Below are 21,252 nucleotides of genomic sequence, written 5' to 3'. Positions count from 1 at the left end.
ATACTGTATTACTGTATGGTCACTGGTGTGGCTGAATACTGTATTACTGTATGGTCACTGGTGTGGCTGAATACTGTATTACTGTATGGTCACTGGTGTGGCTGAATACTGTATTACTGTATGGTCACTGGTGTGGCTGAATACTGTATTACTGTATGGTCACTGGTGTGGCTGAATACTGTATTACTGTATGGTCACTGGTGTGGCTGAATACTGTATTACTGTACGGTCACTGGTGTGGCTGAATACTGTATTACTGTATGGGTCACTGGTGTGGTTGACTACAGTATTACTGTATGGTCACTGGTGTGGCTGAATACTGTATTACTGTATGGGTCACTGGTGTGGTTGAATACAGTATTACTGTATGGTCACTGGTGTGGTTGACTACAGTATTACTGTATGGTCACTGGTGTGGTTGACTACAGTATTACTGTGGTTGAATATAGTATTATTTAGTATTATTCACTTGTCAAAAGAGCCTAATACAACAAGTGTAGTGAAATGCTTACAAGCCCTTAACTAACAGTGCAGTTCAAGAAGAGTTAAGAAAATATTTACCAAGTAGACTAAAATAAAAAGTAAAACAATAACAATAACAATAACAAGGCTATATACAGGGGGTACAGGTACAGAGTCAATGTGGAGGCTATATACAGGGGGTACAGGTACAGAGTCAATGTGGAGGCTATATACAGGGGGTACTGGTACAGAGTCAATGTGGAGACTATATACAGGGGGTACCGGTACAGAGTCAATGTGGAGGCTATATACAGGGTGTTACGGTACAGAGTCAATGTGGAGACTATATACAGGGGGTACCCGTACAGAGTCAATGTGGAGGTTATATACAGGGGGTACAGGTACAGAGTCAATGTGGAGGCTATATACAGGGGGTACTGGTACAGAGTCAATGTGGAGGCTATATACAGGGGGTACTGGTACAGAGTCAATGTGAGGAGGCTATATACAGGGGGTCCTGGTACAGAGTCAATGTGGAGGTTATATACAGGGTGTTACGGTACAGAGTCAATGTGGAGGCTATATACAGGGGGTACCGGTACAGAGTCAATGTGGAGGCTATATACAGGGGGTACTGGTACAGAGTCAATGTGGAGGCTATATACAGGGGGTACAGGTACAGAGTCAATGTGGAGGCTATATACAGGGGGTACAGGTACAGAGTCAATGTGGAGGCTATATACAGGGGGTACCGGTACTGAGTCATTGTGGAGGCTATATACAGGGGGTACCAGTACTGAGTCATTGTGGAGGCTATATACAGGGGGTACAGGTATAGAGTCAATGTGGAGACTATATACAGGGGGTACAGGTACAGAGTCAATGTGGAGGCTATATACAGGGGGTACCGGTACTGAGTCATTGTGGAGGCTATATACAGGGGGTACCGGTACTGAGTCATTGTGGAGGCTATATACAGGGGGTACCAGTACTGAGTCATTGTGGAGGCTATATACAGGGGGTACCGGTACTGAGTCATTGTGGAGGCTATATACAGGGGGTACCAGTACTGAGTCATTGTGGAGGCTATATACAGGGGGTACCGGTACTGAGTCATTGTGGAGGCTATATACAGGGGGTACCGGTACTGAGTCATTGTGGAGGCTATATACAGGGGGTACCAGTACTGAGTCATTGTGGAGGCTATATACAGGGGGTACCAGTAAAGAGTCAATGTGGAGGCTATATACAGGGGGTACCGGTACAGAGTCAATGTGTAGGCTATATACAGGGGGTACCGGTACAGAGTCAATGTGGAGGCTATATACAGGGGGTACCGGTACAGAGTCAATGTGGAGGCTATATACAGGGGGTACCGGTACTGAGTCAATGTGGAGGCTATATACAGGGGGTACCGGTACAGAGTCAATGTGGAGGCTATATACAGGGAGTACCGGTACTGAGTCAATGTGGAGGCTATATACAGGGGGTACCCGTACAGAGTCAATGTGGAGGCTATATACAGGGAGTACCGGTACTGAGTCAATGTGGAGGTTATATACAGGGGTACCGGTACTGAGTCAATGTGGAGGCTATATACAGGGGGTACCCGTACAGAGTCAATGTGGAGGCTATATACAGGGAGTACCGGTACTGAGTCAATGTGGAGGTTATATACAGGGGGTACCGGTACTGAGTCAATGTGGAGGCTATATACAGGGAGTACCGGTACTGAGTCAATGTGGAGGCTATATACAGGGGGTACCGGTACTGAGTCAATGTGGAGGCTATATACAGGGAGTACCGGTACTGAGTCAATGTGGAGGCTATATACAGGGGGTACCGGTACAGAGTCAATGTGGAGGCTATATACAGGGAGTACCGGTACAGAGTCAATGTGGAGGCTATATACAGGGAGTACCAGTACAGAGTCAATGTGGAGGCTATATACAAGGGGTACCGGTACTGAGTCAATGTGGAGGCTATATACAGGGGGTACCGGTACTGAGTCAATGTGGAGGCTATATACAGGGAGTACCGGTACTGAGTCAATGTGGAGGCTATATACAGGTGATACCGGAACTGAGTCAATGTGGAGGCTATATACAGGGGGTACCGGTACTGAGTCAATGTGGAGGCTATATACAGGGGGTACCGGTACTGAGTCAATGTGGAGGCTATATACAGGGGGTACCGGTACTGAGTCAATGTGGAGGCTATATACAGGGAGTACCGGTACTGAGTCAATGTGGAGGCCATAGACAGGGGGTACCGGTACAGAGTCAATGTGGAGGCTATATACAAGGGGTACCGGTACCGAGTCAATGTGGAGGCTATATACAGGCGGTACCGGTACAGAGTCAGTGTGGAGGTTATATACAGGGGGCACCGGTACCGAGTCAGTGTGGAGGCTATATACAGGGGGGCACCGGTACTGAGTCAATGTGGAGGCTATATACAGGGAGTACCGGCACTGAGTCAATGTGGAGGCTATATACAGGGGGTACCGGTACTGAGTCAATGTGGAGGCTATATACACGGAGTACCGGTACTGAGTTAATGTGGAGGCTATATACAGGGGGTACCGGTACTGAGTCAATGTGGAGGCTATATACAGGGAGTACCGGTATTGAGTCAATGTGGAGGCCATAGACAGGGGGTACCGGTACAGAGTCAATGTGGAGGCTATATACAAGGGGTACCGGTACCGAGTCAATGTGGAGGCTATATACAGGGGGTACCGGTACAGAGTCAATGTGGAGGTTATATACAGGGGGGTACCGGTACAGAGTCAATGTGGAGGCTATATACAGGGGGTACCAGTACAGAGTCAATGTGGAGGCTATATACAGGGGGGTACCGGTACAGAGTCAATGTGGAGGCTATATACAGGGGGGTACCGGTACAGAGTCAATGTGGAGGCTATATACAGGGGGTACCGGTACAGAGTCAATGTGGAGGCTATATACAGGGGGGCACCGGTACTGAGTCAATGTGGAGGCTATATACAGGGAGTACCGGTACAGAGTCAATGTGGAGGCTATATACAGGGGGTACCGGTACAGAGTCAATGTGGAGGCTATATACAGGGGGGCACCGGTACTGAGTCAATGTGGAGGCTATATACAGGGAGTACCGGCACTGAGTCAATGTGGAGGCTATATACAGGGGGTACCGGTACTGAGTCAATGTGGAGGCTATATACAGGGAGTACCGGTACTGAGTCAATGTGGAGGCTATATACAGGGGGTACCGGTACAGAGTCAATGTGGAGGCTATATACAGGGAGTACCGGTACAGAGTCAATGTGGAGGCTATATACAGGGGGTACCCGTACAGAGTCAATGTGGAGGCTATATACAGGGAGTACCGGTACTGAGTCAATGTGGAGGTTATATACAGGGAGTACCGGTACTGAGTCAATGTGGAGGCTATATACAGGGGGTACAGGTACAGAGTCAATGTGGAGGCTTTATACAGGGGGTACCGGTACTGAGTCAATGTGGAGGCTATATACAGGGGGTACCGGTACTGAGTCAATGTGGAGGCTATATACAGGAAGTACCGGTACTGAGTCAATGTGGAGGCTATATACAGGGGGTACCGGTACTGAGTCAATGTGGAGGCTATATACAGGGAGTACCGGTACTGAGTCAATGTGGAGGCCATAGACAGGGGGTACCGGTACAGAGTCAATGTGGAGGCTATATACAAGGGGTACCGGTACCGAGTCAATGTGGAGGCTATATACAGGCGGTACCGGTACAGAGTCAGTGTGGAGGTTATATACAGGGGGCACCGGTACCGAGTCAGTGTGGAGGCTATATACAGGGGGGCACCGGTACTGAGTCAATGTGGAGGCTATATACAGGGAGTACCGGCACTGAGTCAATGTGGAGGCTATATACAGGGGGTACCGGTACTGAGTCAATGTGGAGGCTATATACAGGGGTTACCGGTACCGAGTCAGTGTGGAGGCTATATACAGGGGGGCACCGGTACCGAGTCAGTTTTGAGGGGTACAGGCTAGTTGAGGTAATCTGTACATGTAGGTGGGGGTGAAGTGACTATGCATAGATAATAACTATGGACTGCAGCAGTGTACAACAAGGGAGGGGTGGGGGGGGGGCAATGTAAATAGTCCGATGCCGATTTTTAGTAGTTGTTCAGTAGTCTAATGTCTTGGGGGTAGAAGCTGTTGAGGTGCCTTTTTGGTCCTAGACTTGGTGCTCTGGTAGCGCTTGCCGTGCGGTAGCAGTTGAGGAGCCAGCCGAGGCTACTTCTCTAATGTTGCTATGATAGGCCTACATGTTCCTCCTTTGCCTGGTGTGTCGTTGCAGGTTTAGTTTTTTGGTTATTCATTTTCAAGCGTTAAAAAACCGAAGTCAGACTGCACCATTTTAGTAGCCTAGCTAGGACTGTGGCATGTGTCTGTACACTTTCCCTCTGCTGCAAGCAGCAAACCGGACAAACGAAAGCAAGTTGAATTCACTGATGGGAGCACATCATTTAATTTGATAAAGTAGATGCCTCAGCTGTTGACTGGCTGGTGTGTTCTATTCAGCCCGCGGGCCTTGTGTTTGACACGTACACTATACTATTAGCCACATTATTACTGACTCGTCATCGTTCACCTTGCTAGTTTGATTGACATTCCCTGCCTTATTTACATTTGTACATTTTTGCTCAAAAAATATTGAGTCATTGAAACATAAACAGTGCCTCCTGAATGGAACAAGACAGAGAGAGAAAGAGAGAGAGAGAGAGAGAGAGAGAGAGAGAGAGAGAGAGAGAAGGGAGGAAGGGAGTCTCCTGCACCTGGCTGGGAGACAGAGTGAGAGACGAACAATGTACCAGGCCAGCTGTGATTTACCACCTGACAGCAATATGTTTTGGACTACCAAGTGTATTGGTGAATTATATATTCATCTGCTTTGCTTTATCTTCGCCAGGTCGCAGTTGTAAATGAGAACTTGTTCTCAACTAGCCTACCTGGTTACATAAAGGTGAAATAAATAAAAAATAATTTTAAAAATCATGCATTGAACTACATCCATCTATTCTGCCAACAACGCCTTAGTGTACGTCATGGAACTCTGAGTCGAATATAACCTATTTTTAAAAACTCTTATAAAGCTAGTTTTGTAGCATAAACTAGGAATTTGATATTTTTTTTTACTGAGATTATGATTGTCTGTTTGTGTCACATCTGCAAAGTAGTTAATTAAAACACTGTCAGTTCCACTTTAAAATAATAACCAGTCATGAAATCATTGTCAGTTATTGTCATAAAATGAATGATATGAATCGTACAATAATATGTGTTGTGAAATGTTTAAAGCCCAAACTCACCTGGAGGTTGAGAAAACTCCGTAGATGACAGGGTTCTGGTCGTCTTTGGTCTCCAGAATGAAGATATCCTCTGAAATGAATCACAGTGGGGAACCACAGTCAGAGACAATTAACAAAACGAATACCTTATCATGCTAGCATAATGACCTGTACTCATTTTACCAGTACATTGTACCCCGAAACACTGCCAATCAAAAGTTAAAAAGTTACAAGCCAGAAAACCAAACCACTAAACAAACAATTCAATAATTTTCTCTTATCAAAGTCATGATAATACAAATGTAAATCTTCATTAAAAAACTATTTTTTTTAAAACATTTCAGCAGTGTAGATAAAGAGTACCGAGCTCATCAAACTGTGTGTCCAGTCCCCCAGGTCCTGGTACAGAACACACCAGACGGGCTTTGAGGAAGGTACTCCAACGATTAATCAGACTCCTCTTCCCTCCGACGTCATTCTAACGGGACACACAGAGGAGATCGGACATGAAACCAACACCTACATATCTCTAAGTACTTTTAGTCTCACTAATATCATTCAAATCGGTCACTGTAGGATCTGCTGTTACTGTAGGATCTGCTGTTATTGTAGGATCTGATGTTACTGTAGGATCTGATGTTAATATAGGATCTGATGTTAATATAGAATCTGTAGGCTCTGCTGTTACTGTATGATCTGATGTTACTATAGGATCTGCTGTTAATACAGGATCTGCTGTTACTGTAGGATCTGCTGTTACTGTAGGATCTGCTGTTACTGTATGATCTGTTACTGTAGGATCTGCTGTTACTGTAGGATCTGTTACTGTTGGATCTGCTGTTACTGTAGGATCTGCTGTTACTGTAGGATCTGCTGTTACTGTAGGATCTGCTGTTACTGTAGTATCTGCTGTTACTGTAGTATCTGCTGTTACTGCAGGATCTGTTACTGTAGGATATGTTGTTACTGTAGGATATGTTACTGTTGGATCTGCTGTTACTGTAGGATCTGTTACTGTAGGATCTGATGTTACTGTAGGATCTGCTGTTACTGTAGGATCTGTTACTGTAGGATATGTTGTTACTGTAGGATCTGGTGTTACTGTAGGATATGCTGTTACTGTAGGATCTGCTGTTACTGTAGGATCTGCTGAAACTGTAGAATCTGCTGAAACTGTAGGATCTGCTGAAACTGTAGGATCTGCTGTTACTGTAGGATCTGATGTTACTGTAGGATCTGCTGTTACTGTAGGATCTGTTACTGTAGGATCTGTTGTTACTTTAGGATCTGGTGTTACTGTAGGATCTGCTGTTACTGTAGGATCTGCTGTTACTGTAGGATCTGCTGAAACTGTAGGATCTGCAGAAACTGTAGGATCTGCAGAAACTGTAGGACCTGCTGTTACTGTAGGATCTGTTACTGTAGGATCTGATGTTACTGTATGATCTGTTACTGTAGGATGCTGTTACTGTAGGATCTGCTGTTACTGTGGGCTCTGCTGTTACTGTAGGATCTGCTGTTACTGTGGGATCTGCTGTTACTGTAGGATCTGATCTTACTGTAGGATCTGCTGTTACTGTAGGATCTGCTGTTACTGTAGGATCTGCTGTTACTGTAGGATCTAATGTTACTGTAGGATCTGCTGTTACTGTAGGATATGTTACTGTAGGATCTGTTACTGTAGGATCTGATGTTACTGTAGGATCTGCTGTTACTGTAGGATCTGCTGTTACTGTAGGATCTGCTGTTAATATAGTATCTGCTGTTACTGTAGGATCTGCTGTTACTGTAGGATCTGCTGAAACTGTAGGATCTGCAGAAACTGTAGGATCTGCTGTTACTGTAGGATCTGATGTTACTGTAGGATCTGTTACTGTAGGATCTGATGTTACTGTATGATCTGTTACTGTAGGATGCTGTTACTGTAGGATCTGCTGTTACTGTAGGCTCTGCTGTTACTGTAGGATCTGCTGTTACTGTGGGCTCTGCTGTTACTGTAGGATCTGATCTTACTGTAGGATCTGCTGTTACTGTAGGATCTGCTGTTACTGTAGGATCTGCTGTTACTGTAGGATCTAATGTTACTGTAGGATCTGCTGTTACTGTAGGATATGTTACTGTAGGATCTGTTACTGTAGGATCTGATGTTACTGTAGGATCTGCTGTTACTGTAGGATCTGCTGTTACTGTAGGATCTGCTGTTACTGTAGGATCTGCTGTTAATATAGTATCTGCTGTTACTGTAGGATGCTGTTACTGTAGGATCTGCTGTTACTGTAGGATCTGCTGTTACTGTGGGATCTGCTGTTACTGTAGGATCTGATCTTACTGTAGGATCTGCTGTTACTGTAGGATCTGCTGTTACTTTAGGATCTGCTGTTACTGTAGGATCTGATGTTACTGTAGGATCTGCTGTTACTGTAGGATGTGTTACTGTAGGATCTGTTACTGTAGGACCTGATGTTACTGTAGGATCTGCTGTTACTGTAGGATCTGCTGTTACTGTAGGATCTGCTGTTACTGTAGGATCTGATGTTACTGTAGGATCTGCTGTTACTGTAGGATCTGCTGTTACTGTAGGATCTGCCTGACACTGTAGGATCTGCTGTTACTGTAGGATCTGCTGTTACTGTAGGATCTGCTGTTACTGTAGGATCTGATGTTACTGTAGGATCTGATGTTACTGTAGGATCTGCTGTTACTGTAGGATATGTTACTGTAGGATCTGTTACTGTAGGATCTGATGTTACTGTAGGATCTGCTGTTACTGTAGGATCTGATGTTACTGTGGGATCTGCTGTTAATATAGTATATAGGATCTGCCTGCCACTGTAGAATCTGCTGTTACTGTAGGATCTGCTGTTACTGTAGGATCTGATGATACTGTAGGCTCTGATGTTACTGTAGGATGTAATGTTACTGTAGGCTCTGATGTTACTGTAGGATCTGCTGTTACTGTAGGATCTGCTATTACTGTAGGATCTGATGATACTGTAGGATCTGATGTTACTGTAGGATCTGATGTTACTGTATGATCTGATGTTACTGTAGGATCTGCTGTTACTGTAGGATCTGCCTGCCACTGTAGGCTCTGCTGTTACTGTAGGATCTGCCTGCCACTGTAGGCTCTGATGTTACTGTAGGATCTGCCTGCCACTGTAGGCTCTGATGTTACTGTAGGATCTGCCTGCCACTGTAGGCTCTGCTGTCAAGCCCTTTGTGAAAATATTGTAGCGAATTCCTATTTACCTTGCAGATGCGTGCCACTCTACTGTAAACCCTCTTGTCCCACTGGCTGGACTCTACAGCTGTCTCCTTTAAGAAGAAGTAAACCTTGTCATCGTCCACACTTTGTGTGTCTGGAATGGAGAAGGAACCCACAAACTCTGGCTCTGCATGGGGAGGAAATTATATCATGGTGAGGAGGATAATACAGTATACAGATGTAGGATCTTAATTTGATCACCCCTGTTGCAGCATAATTTTCCTGCATTGCAGGATATTTTAAACTTGTAGTGTATTTGAAGGATTCTAAAGTTTGTGATTTCCACTTTGACATTTCAGACTTCCCCTTACGAAAAACGTCCATTAATTCTAATCCACATAACTCACATTTTCTGTTGCTGCAGGATTATATTCCTGCTGTAACAAATTGGCTAAAATTAAGATCCTACATCGGTAGGAACCCTTTAGAACAGTCTAGAACATGATGAGTGTCTGGAATGGAAAATAAACCCACAAACTAAGGCCCTCCATGGGAGAAACAAAAGATATCACGATGAGGACTCATCAACTCACTTCAGTATTGGACGTTTGTCTTAGACCTCAATGTCAAATAATGACTTGGAGTGATTTGCCTCCTCAAAATGACGACAAGATTGGCAAGAATCCCGAATTGGCTGAGTTAAGGATAACGGTTGAGGCTTGTGCCTACGACCTAGCTGAGTACGTATAATTAGGAAATCTTTTGACAACTGCCATAGAGACATTTTTGTTTTCTTTCTCTTCTGTCTTCTGCGTCTCACCATTGAGCCAGTGGTCCTGGTAGGCCTCAGTGCGTATATAGTGCTGGTTGCTGCTGTGCACAGAGGTACGGAATATAGCTGCGTTGGTACCCATAAAATCCACCGATGTCCCTGCATACAAATCTCCATCTAGGGGTGAGATTGGGATGGAGTTTGGCTTAAGAAAACATACATACATACATACATACTGTACATACATACATACATACATACATACATACATACATACATACATACATACATACATACATACATACATACTGTACATACATACATACTGTACATACATACATACACATCTTCATAAGACCCTCATCAAGGTAGAGTCAATTTGGTTGAATGCATCAATCTGGCTGGTTTACAAGGCTAAGAGTAATTTGGGTCGGTTTCATTGTTTTGGAAACTATATATATTTACAGCTATACCCTTTTGGAAAAGATAATGTATATCAAAATGTATTATTCTGAAATATGTCTGTCATATTTATTGGACAGTATATTGTTTATATAATATATATAGCCTGTGTGAATATGGAATTCAGCAAATACTTATGGATATTCAATCACATAGAGAGGTACCATAGAACTCCTAAAACGCACAGAGCAGGACCTCATTCCCAGTGGTAGCAACTAACTCTGTTGCCCCTAATTATGAACCATATGTTTTATGTACTGGGGTCTGGCGGGATATACGTCCACTTCAAACTATGTGAGAACTAAATCATGTGGTTCTCTCCTCTAACTCCCTTCCTGGTCACACCATTTCTGGAGGCTGGAAGGGTGGGTTTGATTACCGCATCGGTCACATATTGAATATTGTGTGTCAGTCAACGTTAACAGTTCCGTAAGTCATTGTGGAGGAAATGGTCTCCTTAATGTCAATATTTTCCATATTAGCTGGATATATTACTTACCGGTGAGCCTGGTCATTCTCTTCAAATACTGAAAATATAGCACGTGTCCCTGTCAACGTTCTATATGTCACTGCAAGGGTTTCGTATGTGGACATGTATATGACTTACCGGTGAGCCTGGCGGTGAAGGGTTCCCGTGGACTAAAGGGACATTTCCCCCGTCCAGACTCCACAGCATGGCTCTGCAGACGGAACAACGGCTCCTAGGAGACCCACAGAGAACCATAGAGATTCGATATAGTTCTATTCTACTCATGCTGTGTTCTATTTTCTGGGATATACTGTCTGAGATCATACAGCCAGTTGGGTTCTCATTTGATCGCGCAGTCAGGAATAAATATCTCTCCGGGAAGAAGAAGGGCGGGGATATATATTTCATGACTAACTACTCATGGTGTGATTGTGATAACATACAGGAACTCAAGTCCTTTTGTTCACTCGATGTAGAATACCTCACAATCAAATGCCGACCGTATTACCTCCCAAGACAATTCTCTTCGGTTATAGTCTCAGCTGTGTGTATTCCCCCTCAAGCCGATACCATGACGGCCCTCAAAGAACTTCACTGGACTTTATGCAAAAAGGAAACAACATATCCTGAGGCCACATTTATTGTAGCAGTGGATTTTAACAAAGAATATTTGGGGAAAACACTATAGAAGTTCTATCAACACATTGACTGTAGTTCTCGCGCTGCTAAAACACTCGACTACTGCTATTCCAACTTCCGGGATGCCCTCCCAGCCCTCCAGCCCTCTCTTCGGCAAATCTGACCACGACTCCATTTAGCCCCTCCCTTCCTATAGGCAGAAACTCAAACAGGAAGTACCCGTGCTGAGGACTATTCAATGCTAGTCTGACCAATCGGAATCCACGCTTCAAGATTGTTTTGATCACGCGGACTGGGATATGTCCCGGGTAGCCTTCGAGAATAACATTAACGAATACACTGATACGGTAACTGAGTTTATCAGGAAATGTATAGGATATGTTGTACCTACTGTGACTATTAAAACTATTAAAAGCACTCGTGCCAAACTGAAAGCATGGTGACTGGGAATATGTCAGAATACAAACAGTATAGATATTCCCTCCGTAAGGCAATCAAACAGGCTAAACGTCAGTATAGAGACAAAGTGGAGTCGCTCAGACACGAGAGGTGTGTGACAGGGTCTCCAGACAATCACGGATTACAAAGTGGAAAACCAGCCACGTCACGGACACGGACACCTTGCTTCCGGACAAGCTAAACACCTTCGCTTTGAGGACAACATAGTGCCACCGACGCAGCCCGCTACCAAGGAATGTGGGCTCTCTTTCTCCGTGGCCAACGTGAGTAAGACATTTAAGAGTGTTTAAGCTCGCATCCTCAGAGCATGCGCAGACCAGCTGGCTGGAGTGTTTATGGACATATTCAATCTCTCCCTATCCCAGTCTACTGTCCCCACATGCTTCAAGATGGCCACCATAGTTCCTGTGCCCAAGAAAGCAAAGGTAACTGAACTAAATGATTATTGCCCCATAGCACTCACTTCTGTCATCATGAAGTGCTTTGAGAGACTAGTCAAGGATCATATCACCTCTACCTTACCTGACACCCTAGACCCACTTCAATTTGCTTACCGCCCCAATAGATCCACAGATGATGCAATCACCATCTGCACTGCCCCGTCCCATCTGGATAAGAGGAATACCTATGTAAGACTGCTGTCCATTGACTACAGCTCAGCATTCAACATCATAGTACCCTCTAAGCTCATCATTTAGCTTAAGGTCCTGGGTCTGAACCCTGCCCGGTGTAACTGGGTCCTGGAGTTTCTAACGGTCCGCCCCCAGGTGGTGAAGGTAGGAAACAACACCTCCGCTTCACTGATCCTCAAAACTGGGGCACCACAAGGGTGTGTGCTCAGCCCCCTCCTGTACTCCATGTTCACCCATGACTGCGTGGCCATGCATGCCTCCAACTCAATCATTAAGTTTGCAGATGACACAACAGTAGTAGGCCTGATTACCAACAATGACGAGACAGCCTACAGGGAGGAGGTGAGGGTCCTTGGAGTGTGGTGTCAGGAAAATAACCTCACACCCAACGTCAACAAAACTAAGGAGCTGATCGTGGACTTCAGGAAACAGCAGAGGGAGCACCCCCCTATCCACATAGTCGGGACCACAGTGGAAAAGGTAGAAAGAATCAAGATCCTCAGCGTACACATCACTGACACACTGAAATGGTTCACCCACACAGACAGTGTGGTGATGAAGGTGCAACAGCGACTCAAATTTGGTTTGGGACCTGAAACCCTCACAGAATTTTACAGATGCACAATTGAGAGCATCCAGCCGGGTTGTATCACCGCCTGGTACGGCAACTGCACCGCTGTGGAACACTAGTCACTTTAATAATGTTAACATATTTTACATTACTTATCTCACACTCTATCCTATTCTACTGTATCTCAGTCTATGCCGCTCTGACATTGCTCATCCATATATTTATATATTCTTTATTAATTACATTCCTTTAGATTTGTTTGCATTGTTGTGAAACTGTTAGATATTACTGCACTGTTGAAGCTAGAAACACAAGCATTTTGAGACACCCGCAACAACATCTGCTAAACACGTGTATGTGACCAATAACATCTGCTAAACACGTGTATGTGACCAATAACATCTGCTAAACACGTGTATGTGACCAATAACATCTGCTAAACACGTGTATGTGACCAATAACATCTGATTTGATTTGATATGTGGATCGGTGCAGAGAATGATGTCACATCCACAATAGCATTAGCCTCCTCTACCACAGAGAACCATCTCTACCACCACAATGTAATCATTTCATCTCTGCAATAGCATTAACCCTACTCCACTGTAACAGAGAGCTTAGTCAGAGAGATGGAACAGAGAGTTTAGTCAGAGAGATGGAACAGAGAGTTTAGTCAGAGAGATGGAACAGAGAGTTTAGTCAGAGAGATGGAACAGAGAGTTTAGTCAGAGAGATGGAACAGAGAGTTTAGTCAGTGTTTAGTCAGAGAGATGGAACAGAGAGTTTAGTCAGAGTTTAGTCAGAGAGATGGAACAGGGAGTTTAGTCAGAGTTTAGTCAGAGAGATGGAACAGAGAGTTTAGTCAGAGTTTAGTCAGAGAGATGGAACAGAGAGTTTAGTCAGAGTTTAGTCAGAGAGATGGAACAGAGAGTTTAGTCAGAGAGATGGAACAGAGACTATTAGTCAGAGTTTAGCCAGAGAGATGGAACAGAGAGTTTAGTCAGAGTTTAGTCAGAGTTTAGTCAGAGAGATGGAACAGAGAGTTTAGTCAGAGAGATGGAACAGAGAGTTTAGTCAGAGAGATGGAACAGAGAGTTTAGTCAGAGAGATGGAACAGAGAGTTTAGTCAGAGAGATGGAACAGGGAGTTTAGTCATAGAGATGGAACAGGGAGTTTAGTCAGAGTTTAGTCAGAGAGATGGTACAGAGAGTTTAGTCAGAGAGATGGTACAGGGAGTTTAGTCAGAGCCTCTCTCTACTGGATTATTGGCATGGTAAACATATGTTAACATTGTCAAAGCAAGTGAAGTAGATAATAAACAAAAGTGTACAGACGTACACATGGGCCTCCTCTCCCCTTTCCTCACCTCAGTGCTGTTTCCCAGGTCTATGTAGGTGCATTGTGGGTGGTAGGCCCCGGTGCCACAGACGTACACATGGGTCTTATTGAAGGGCTGGAGGAGACGCACGTAGTTGGCGCAGTCAGTCTGAAACAATGTTAGGATTTACATTAAACATACATGACACACATCTACATCTACAGTACAGTCATAGTTAACAGAGATTTAACATTAAATATAAAGGCCATTTAGAAGACGCTTTTATCCAAAAGTGTGTGCAGACAGACAGTATGAGTGGCCCCAGCGAGAATCAAACCCTTGATAATGGCGTTGAAAGTGTCCTACCAACCTGAGCTACAGAGGACCATCCTAAATCCTGTTCCTCTTACCCACCAGCCTCATTTAACCCGTTCGCTATCTTTGCCTCAGGGCCAATTATTAATGAAGAAATCCACCAACAATAATTGATTGAACCTTTGTCAGATTAGAACGTCCTGTCTCCTCGGGTTGTTACTGTGTGTAAATATAAAGAAGATGTCAGAGGGATGAGACGTCTCCCCTGGGTCTCATAATACACAACAACAACAAGACCATCAATAAAGACAGGCCTTGTTTTAAATTATACACCGTGAGGGATCCTTGGCCTCGTCCCAATAACGTGCTCTGAGCGTGCCAGAGGACTACTAAATAAGGCCTCAGATCTTCAGAGCACCTAAACAGCATTGTGGGAAAGTTCATCCCGTGTTGTTCATCCATGTTTGTTCTGGCTCTCTGTTACTTACCGACAGGTTCTTCCCTGCCAATCTGCAGTGTTCGACGTGTTCCTCCACAGCTGGCCAGTAAATCTAAAGGAGGGAGGGAGGGAGGGAGGGAGGGAGGGAGGGAGGGAGAGGAGGGAAGGAGGGAGGGAGGGAGGGAGGGAGGGAGGGAGGGAGGGAGGGAGGGAGGGAGGGAGGGAGGGAGGGAGGGAGGGAGGGAGGGAGGGAGGGAGACAGAGGGAGGGAGGGAGGGAGACAGAGGGAGGGAGGGAGGGAGGGAGGTAGGGGGGAAGGGAGGGAGACAGAGGGAGGGAGGGAGGGGGAAGGGAGGGAGGGAGGGAGGGAGGGAGGGAGGGAGGGGAGGGAGGGAGGGGGGGACGGAGAGGAGGGAGGGAGGGAGGGAGGGAGGGAGGGAGGGAGGGAGGGAGGGAGGGAGGGAGGGAGGGAGGGAGGGAGGGCGGGTGGGAGGGAGACAGAGGGAGACAGAGGGAGGGAGGGAGGGAGGTAGGGGGGAAGGGAGGGAGACAGAGGGAGGGAGGGAGAGAGGTAGGTGGGAAGGGAGGGAGGGAGGGAGGGAGACAGAGGGAGGGAGGGAGGGAGACAGAGGGAGGGAGGGAGGGAGGTAGGGGGGAAGGGAGGGAGGGAGGGAGGGAGACAGAGGGTGGGAGGGAGGGAGGGAGGGAGGGAGGGAGGGAGGGAGGGAGGGAGGGAGGGAGGGAGGGAGGGAGGGAGGGAGGGAGGCTTAAAATATGGATACGGTACAACCTTTTATCATTACTTTATGATACCCCCCTCTGTGTTTCATTGAGAACGTGGCGATCTAATAGAACACAGTTGGGAAGGAGCCCAAAACAGAGTCATGGTAATGGCATGGTGCTGGCCTTAACTCTACATTTACAAGTAGATAGGGAGATTCACTGAGGTGCTGTCTGTACCGTGCGTGTAGGAAGAGCCAGGCTGTCCGAGTGGAGAAGGTAGATGTGGTCTTTACCCCCTACCAGGAGCCAGCCACGGTCCTCATCCAGCAGCAGGGACTGGTAACCTCCACTCACACCTCTGTCCCAGAAGACACTGGAACTGTTCATCCAACGCAAGTCTGCAGAGAGGAAGGGGCAGAGGGGGGAGGGGGGAGAGAGAGAGAGATAGAGAGAGGGGGGAGAGGGAGGAGAGGGAGGGGAGGGGGTGAGGGAGAGAGAGAGAGAGAGAGAGAGAGAGAGGGATGAGAGGGAGGGAGACAGGGGGAGGGGGTGAGGGAGAGAGAGAGAGAGAGAGAGAGAGAGAGAGAGAGAGAGGGATGAGAGGGAGGGAGACAGGGGGAGGGGGTGAGGGAGAGAGAGAGAGAGAGAGGGAGGAGAGGGAGGGAGACAAAGAGAGAGAGAGAGAGAGAGAGGAGAGAGGGAGGAGAGGGAGGGAGACAGGGGGGGTGAGGGAGAGAGACAGAGAGAGAGAGAGAGAGAGAGAGAGAGAGAGAGAGAGAGAGAGAGAGGAGCGGGAGAGAGGGGGAGGGGGTGAGGGAGATAGAGAGAGAGAGAGGGAGGAGAGGGAGGAGGGGGGAGCAGGAGAGAGGGCAGGGAGACAGGGGGAGGGGGGTGAGGGAGAGAGAAAGAGGGAGTTAATGTTTTGAAGTAACAGAATCAATTGAATCAGAATTGGCAGAGAGCAACTATTGGTCAAAAACAAGCACTAAAAAACTTGGACTGCATTTATCACAACCATCAGTTTGGCAAAACTACATACAATTATAACTGCTGTTTTTATTTTAGCTTTCCAAATCCAGTCTGTAGTCTGAGTACATTGACATGATTGATAAACAACATGTCAATCAAAGCTCATTCACTCAGTCAAAACAACAATGAAATCAGCCTATTTATGAAAAACGGTCCCTGGATACTCAAGTTGGAAAGTACATAGTTGCAATGTGTGTAATTCCAATAAACATAGCAACACAATCTCCCCTAAAAACACACACGTCCGTCCAGCACGCACGGGTCGATCAACACCAGCGAGCACTCTACAACCTATCTAGGGACCTTGTGTTTAACCAGGCAGAAAATGACCTGCACAATCACAGCAAATTAACCCTGTAGCCCGGCTCTGTGCTCTCTCTCCTGATAAATCAGAAGAAAAGTCCTGGCTTCTCAATTTAACTCCAAAACAACTCCTATAAAGTAGATGTTTACAGTGCTATAACCCTACATTATGTCATTGTGGTATCATTTTAAGGGTTGCAGAGAGGATGTATGGTAAGTAAACAACTTTATTTATTTATACTTAGCCAGCACAAAGGCCCAACACTTTATCAAGACTCTATAGACAAGTCTAGAGACAAGCATCTAGAGAAAAGAGAGTCTAAAGTCTAGAGACAAGAGTATAGAGTCTAGAAACAATAGTCTAGAGACTAGGGACTAGAGTCTAGAAACAAGTCAGGAGTCTAGCGACAAGAGTCTAAAGTCTAGAGACAAGAGTCTAGAGCCTAGAGTCTAGAAACAAGAGTCAGGAGTATAGAGACAAGAGTCTAGAGACAAGAGTCTAAAGTCTAGAGACAAGAGTACAGAGTCTAGAGTCTAGAAACAAGAGTCTAGAGCCTAGAGTCTAGAAACAAGAGTCAGGAGTATAGAGACAAGAGTCTAGAGACAAGAGTCTAAAGTCTAGAGACAAGAGTACAGTCTAGAGTCTAGAAACAAGTCAGGAGTCTAGAGACAAGAGTCTAGAGACAAGAGACAAGAGACAAGAGTCTAAAGTCTAGAGACAAGAGTCTAGAGCCTAGAGTCTAGAAAGAAGAGTCAGGAGTATAGAGACAAGAGTCTAAAGTCTAGAGACAAGAGTATAGAGTCTAGAGTCTTGAGACAATAGTCTAGAGTCTAGAGACAAGAGTATAGAGTCTAGAGTCTAGAAACAAGAGTCAGGAGTATAGAGACAAGAGTCTAGAGACAAGAGTCTAAAGTCTAGAGGATGAGAGAACGAAGAGGATGAGGAGGAGGAGGAGGAGGAGGACAAGGATGAGGATGAGAGAACGAGGAGGATGAGGAGGAGGAGGAGGATGAGAGAACGAGGAGGATGAGGAGAAGTATAAGGCCTCCTTGGTTCAGTTCCACTGCTGAGGTAGCTATCAACAATGACAAAGCGAAAACAGGTTTTTCGATTTTTTGGGGGGGCAAATTTATTACAAATAAAAAAACAGAAATACTTTATTTACATAAGTATTCAGACCCTTTGCTATGAGACTCAGGTGCATCCTGTTTCTATTGATCATCCTTGAGATGTTTCTACAACGTGATTGGAGTCCAACTGTGGTAAATTCAGTTGCTTGGACATGATTTGGAAAGGCAAACACCTGTCTATATAAGGTCCCACAGTTGACAGTACATGTCAGGGCAAAAAACAAGCCATGAGGTTGAAGGAATTGTCCGTAGAGCTCCGAGACAGGATTGTGTCGAGGCACAGATCTGGGGAAGGTTACCAACATTTTTTTTGCACCATTGAAGGTCCTCAAGATCACAGTGGCCTCCATCATTCTTAAATGCAATAAGTTAGGAACCACCAACACTCTTCCTAGAGCTGGCCGCCCGGCCAAACTGAGCAATCAGGGGAGAAGGGCCTTGGTCAGGGAGGTGACCAAGAACCCAATGGTCACTCTGACAGAGCTCCAGAATTCCTCGTGGAGACGGGAGAACCTTCCAGAAGGACAACCATCTCTTCAGTACTCCACCAATTAGGCCTTTATGGTAGAGTGACCAGACAAATCAAATATTTATTCTTTATAATTGACACACGTGACAAATACAGTGAAATGTTTACTTTATAAGCCCTTACCCAACAATGCAGTTTTAAGAAAAATATCAAAAAAATAATAAACAAAAGTAACAAATAATTAAAGAGCAGCAGTAAAATAACAATAGTTAGGCTACATACAGGGGGTACCGGTACAGAGTCCATGTGGAGGCTATATACAGGGGGTATCGGTACAGAGTCAATGTGGAGGCTGTATACAGGGGGTACCGGTACAGAGTCAATGTGGAGGCTATATACAGGGGGTACCGGTACAGAGTCAATGTGGAGGCTATATACAGGGGGTACCGGTACAGAGTCAATGTGGAGGCTGTATACAGGGGGTACCGGTACAGAGTCAATGTGGAGGCTATATACAGGGGGTACCGGTACAGAGTCAATGTGGAGGCTATATACAGGGGGTACCGGTACTGAGTCAATGTGGAGGCTATATACAGGGGGTACCAGTACTGAGTCAATGTGGAGGCTATATACAGGGGGGTACCGGTACAGAGTCAATGTGGAGACTATATACAGGGGGTACCGGTACAGAGTCAATGTGGAGGCTATATACAGGGGGTACCGGTACAGAGTCATTGTGGAGGCTATATACAGGGGGTACCGGTACAGAGTCAATGTGGAGGCTATATACAGGGGGTACCGGTACAGAGTCATTGTGGAGGCTATATACAGGGGGTACCAGTACAGAGTCAATGTGGAGGTTATATACAGGGGGTACCGGTACAGAGTCAATGTGGAGGCTGTATACAGGGGGTACCGGTACAGAGTCAATGTGGAGGCTATATACAGGGGGTACCGGTACAGAGTCAATGTGGAGGCTATATACAGGGGGTACCGGTACTGAGTCAATGTGGAGGCTATATACAGGGGGTACCAGTACTGAGTCAATGTGGAGGCTATATACAGGGGGGTACCGGTACAGAGTCAATGTGGAGACTATATACAGGGGGTACCGGTACAGAGTCAATGTGGAGGCTATATACAGGGGGTACCGGTACAGAGTCATTGTGGAGGCTATATACAGGGGGTACCGGTACAGAGTCAATGTGGAGGCTATATACAGGGGGTACCGGTACAGAGTCATTGTGGAGGCTATATACAGGGGGTACCAGTACAGAGTCAATGTGGAGGTTATATACAGGGGGTACCGGTACAGAGTCATTGTGGAGACTATATACAGGGGGTACCGGTACTGAGTCAATGTGGAGGCTATAGACAGGGGGTACCGGTACAGAGTCATTGTGGAGACTATATACAGGGGGTACCGGTACAGAGTCAATGTGGAGGCTATATACAGGGGGTACCGGTACAGAGTCATTGTGGAGACTATATACAGGGGGTACCGGTACAGAGTCAATGTGGAGGCTATATACAGGGGGTACCGGTACAGAGTCAATGTGGAGGCTGTATGCAGGGGGTACCGGTACTGAGTCAATGTGGAGGCTATATACAGGGGGTACCGGTACAGAGTCTATGTGGAGGCTATATGCAGGGGGTACCGGTACTGAGTCAATGTGGAGGCTATATACAGGGGGTACCGGTACAGAGTCAATGTGGAGGCTATATACAGGGGGTACCAGTACAGAGTCAATGTGGAGGCTATATACAGGGGGGTACCGGTACAGAGTCCATGTGTAGGCTGTATACAAGGGGTACCAGTACAGAGTCAATGTGGAGGCTATATACAGGGGGTACCGGTACAGAGTCAATGTGCGGGGGCACAGGTTACCGCACGGCAAGCGGTATCGAAGAGCCACGTCTAGGTCCAAAAGACTCCTTATTAACAGCTTCTATCCCCAAGGCATAAGACTGCTGAACAGCTAATCATGGCCACCCAGACCATTTACATTGACACCCCCCTTTGTTTTTACACTGCTGCTACTTGCTGCTTATTATCTCTGCATAGTCACTTCACCCCTACCTACATGTAGAAACTACCTCAACTAACCTGTACACTGACACTATCCCCTGTATATAGCCTCATTATTGTTATTTCATTTTTTACATTTTTTACTTTAGTTTATTTATTAAATATTTTCTTAACTCTATTTCTTGAACTGCATTGTTGGTTAAGGGCTTGTGAGTCAGCATTTCACTGTAAGGTCTACTACACCTGTTGGTTAAGGGCTTGTGAGTCAGCATTTCACTGTAAGGTCTACTACACTTGTTGGTTAAGGGCTTGTGAGTCAGCATTTCACTGTAAGGTCTACTACACCTGTTGGTTAAGGGCTTGTAAGTCAGCATTTCACTGTAAGGTCTACTACACCTGTTGGTTAAGGGCTTGTAAGTCAGCATTTCACTGCAAGGTCTACTACACCTGTTTTATTCGGTGCGTGTGACAAATACAATTTGATTTGATCTGTT

The 21,252-nt window shown here is 45.8% G+C and overlaps 1 protein-coding gene across 1 annotated transcript in view; it reads right to left on the bottom strand.

Annotated features, from left to right (window-relative positions):
* The window catches only part of LOC110529049 (semaphorin-3D), a 147,607-nt gene that overhangs the window by 27,952 nt on the left and 98,403 nt on the right, over positions 1 to 21,252 (bottom strand). The window contains exons 3-10 of the mRNA XM_036984222.2: positions 16,035 to 16,195; positions 15,124 to 15,186; positions 14,369 to 14,488; positions 10,840 to 10,933; positions 9,819 to 9,947; positions 9,043 to 9,185; positions 6,157 to 6,271; positions 5,815 to 5,884 (exon numbers count right to left, since the gene is read on the bottom strand). Coding sequence (XP_036840117.2) covers positions 5,815 to 5,884; positions 6,157 to 6,271; positions 9,043 to 9,185; positions 9,819 to 9,947; positions 10,840 to 10,933; positions 14,369 to 14,488; positions 15,124 to 15,186; positions 16,035 to 16,195 — 895 coding nt within the window. The remainder of the gene's footprint in view (positions 1 to 5,814; positions 5,885 to 6,156; positions 6,272 to 9,042; positions 9,186 to 9,818; positions 9,948 to 10,839; positions 10,934 to 14,368; positions 14,489 to 15,123; positions 15,187 to 16,034; positions 16,196 to 21,252) is intronic.

This window comes from Oncorhynchus mykiss, chromosome 7 (assembly GCF_057628025.1).
Source record: "Oncorhynchus mykiss isolate SJ-2025 chromosome 7, ASM5762802v1, whole genome shotgun sequence".
NCBI classification, from domain to species: Eukaryota; Metazoa; Chordata; class Actinopteri; order Salmoniformes; family Salmonidae; genus Oncorhynchus; species Oncorhynchus mykiss.
Note: the sequence above shows the minus strand (reverse complement) of the source record. Positions and strands in the feature narration are given on the sequence as shown.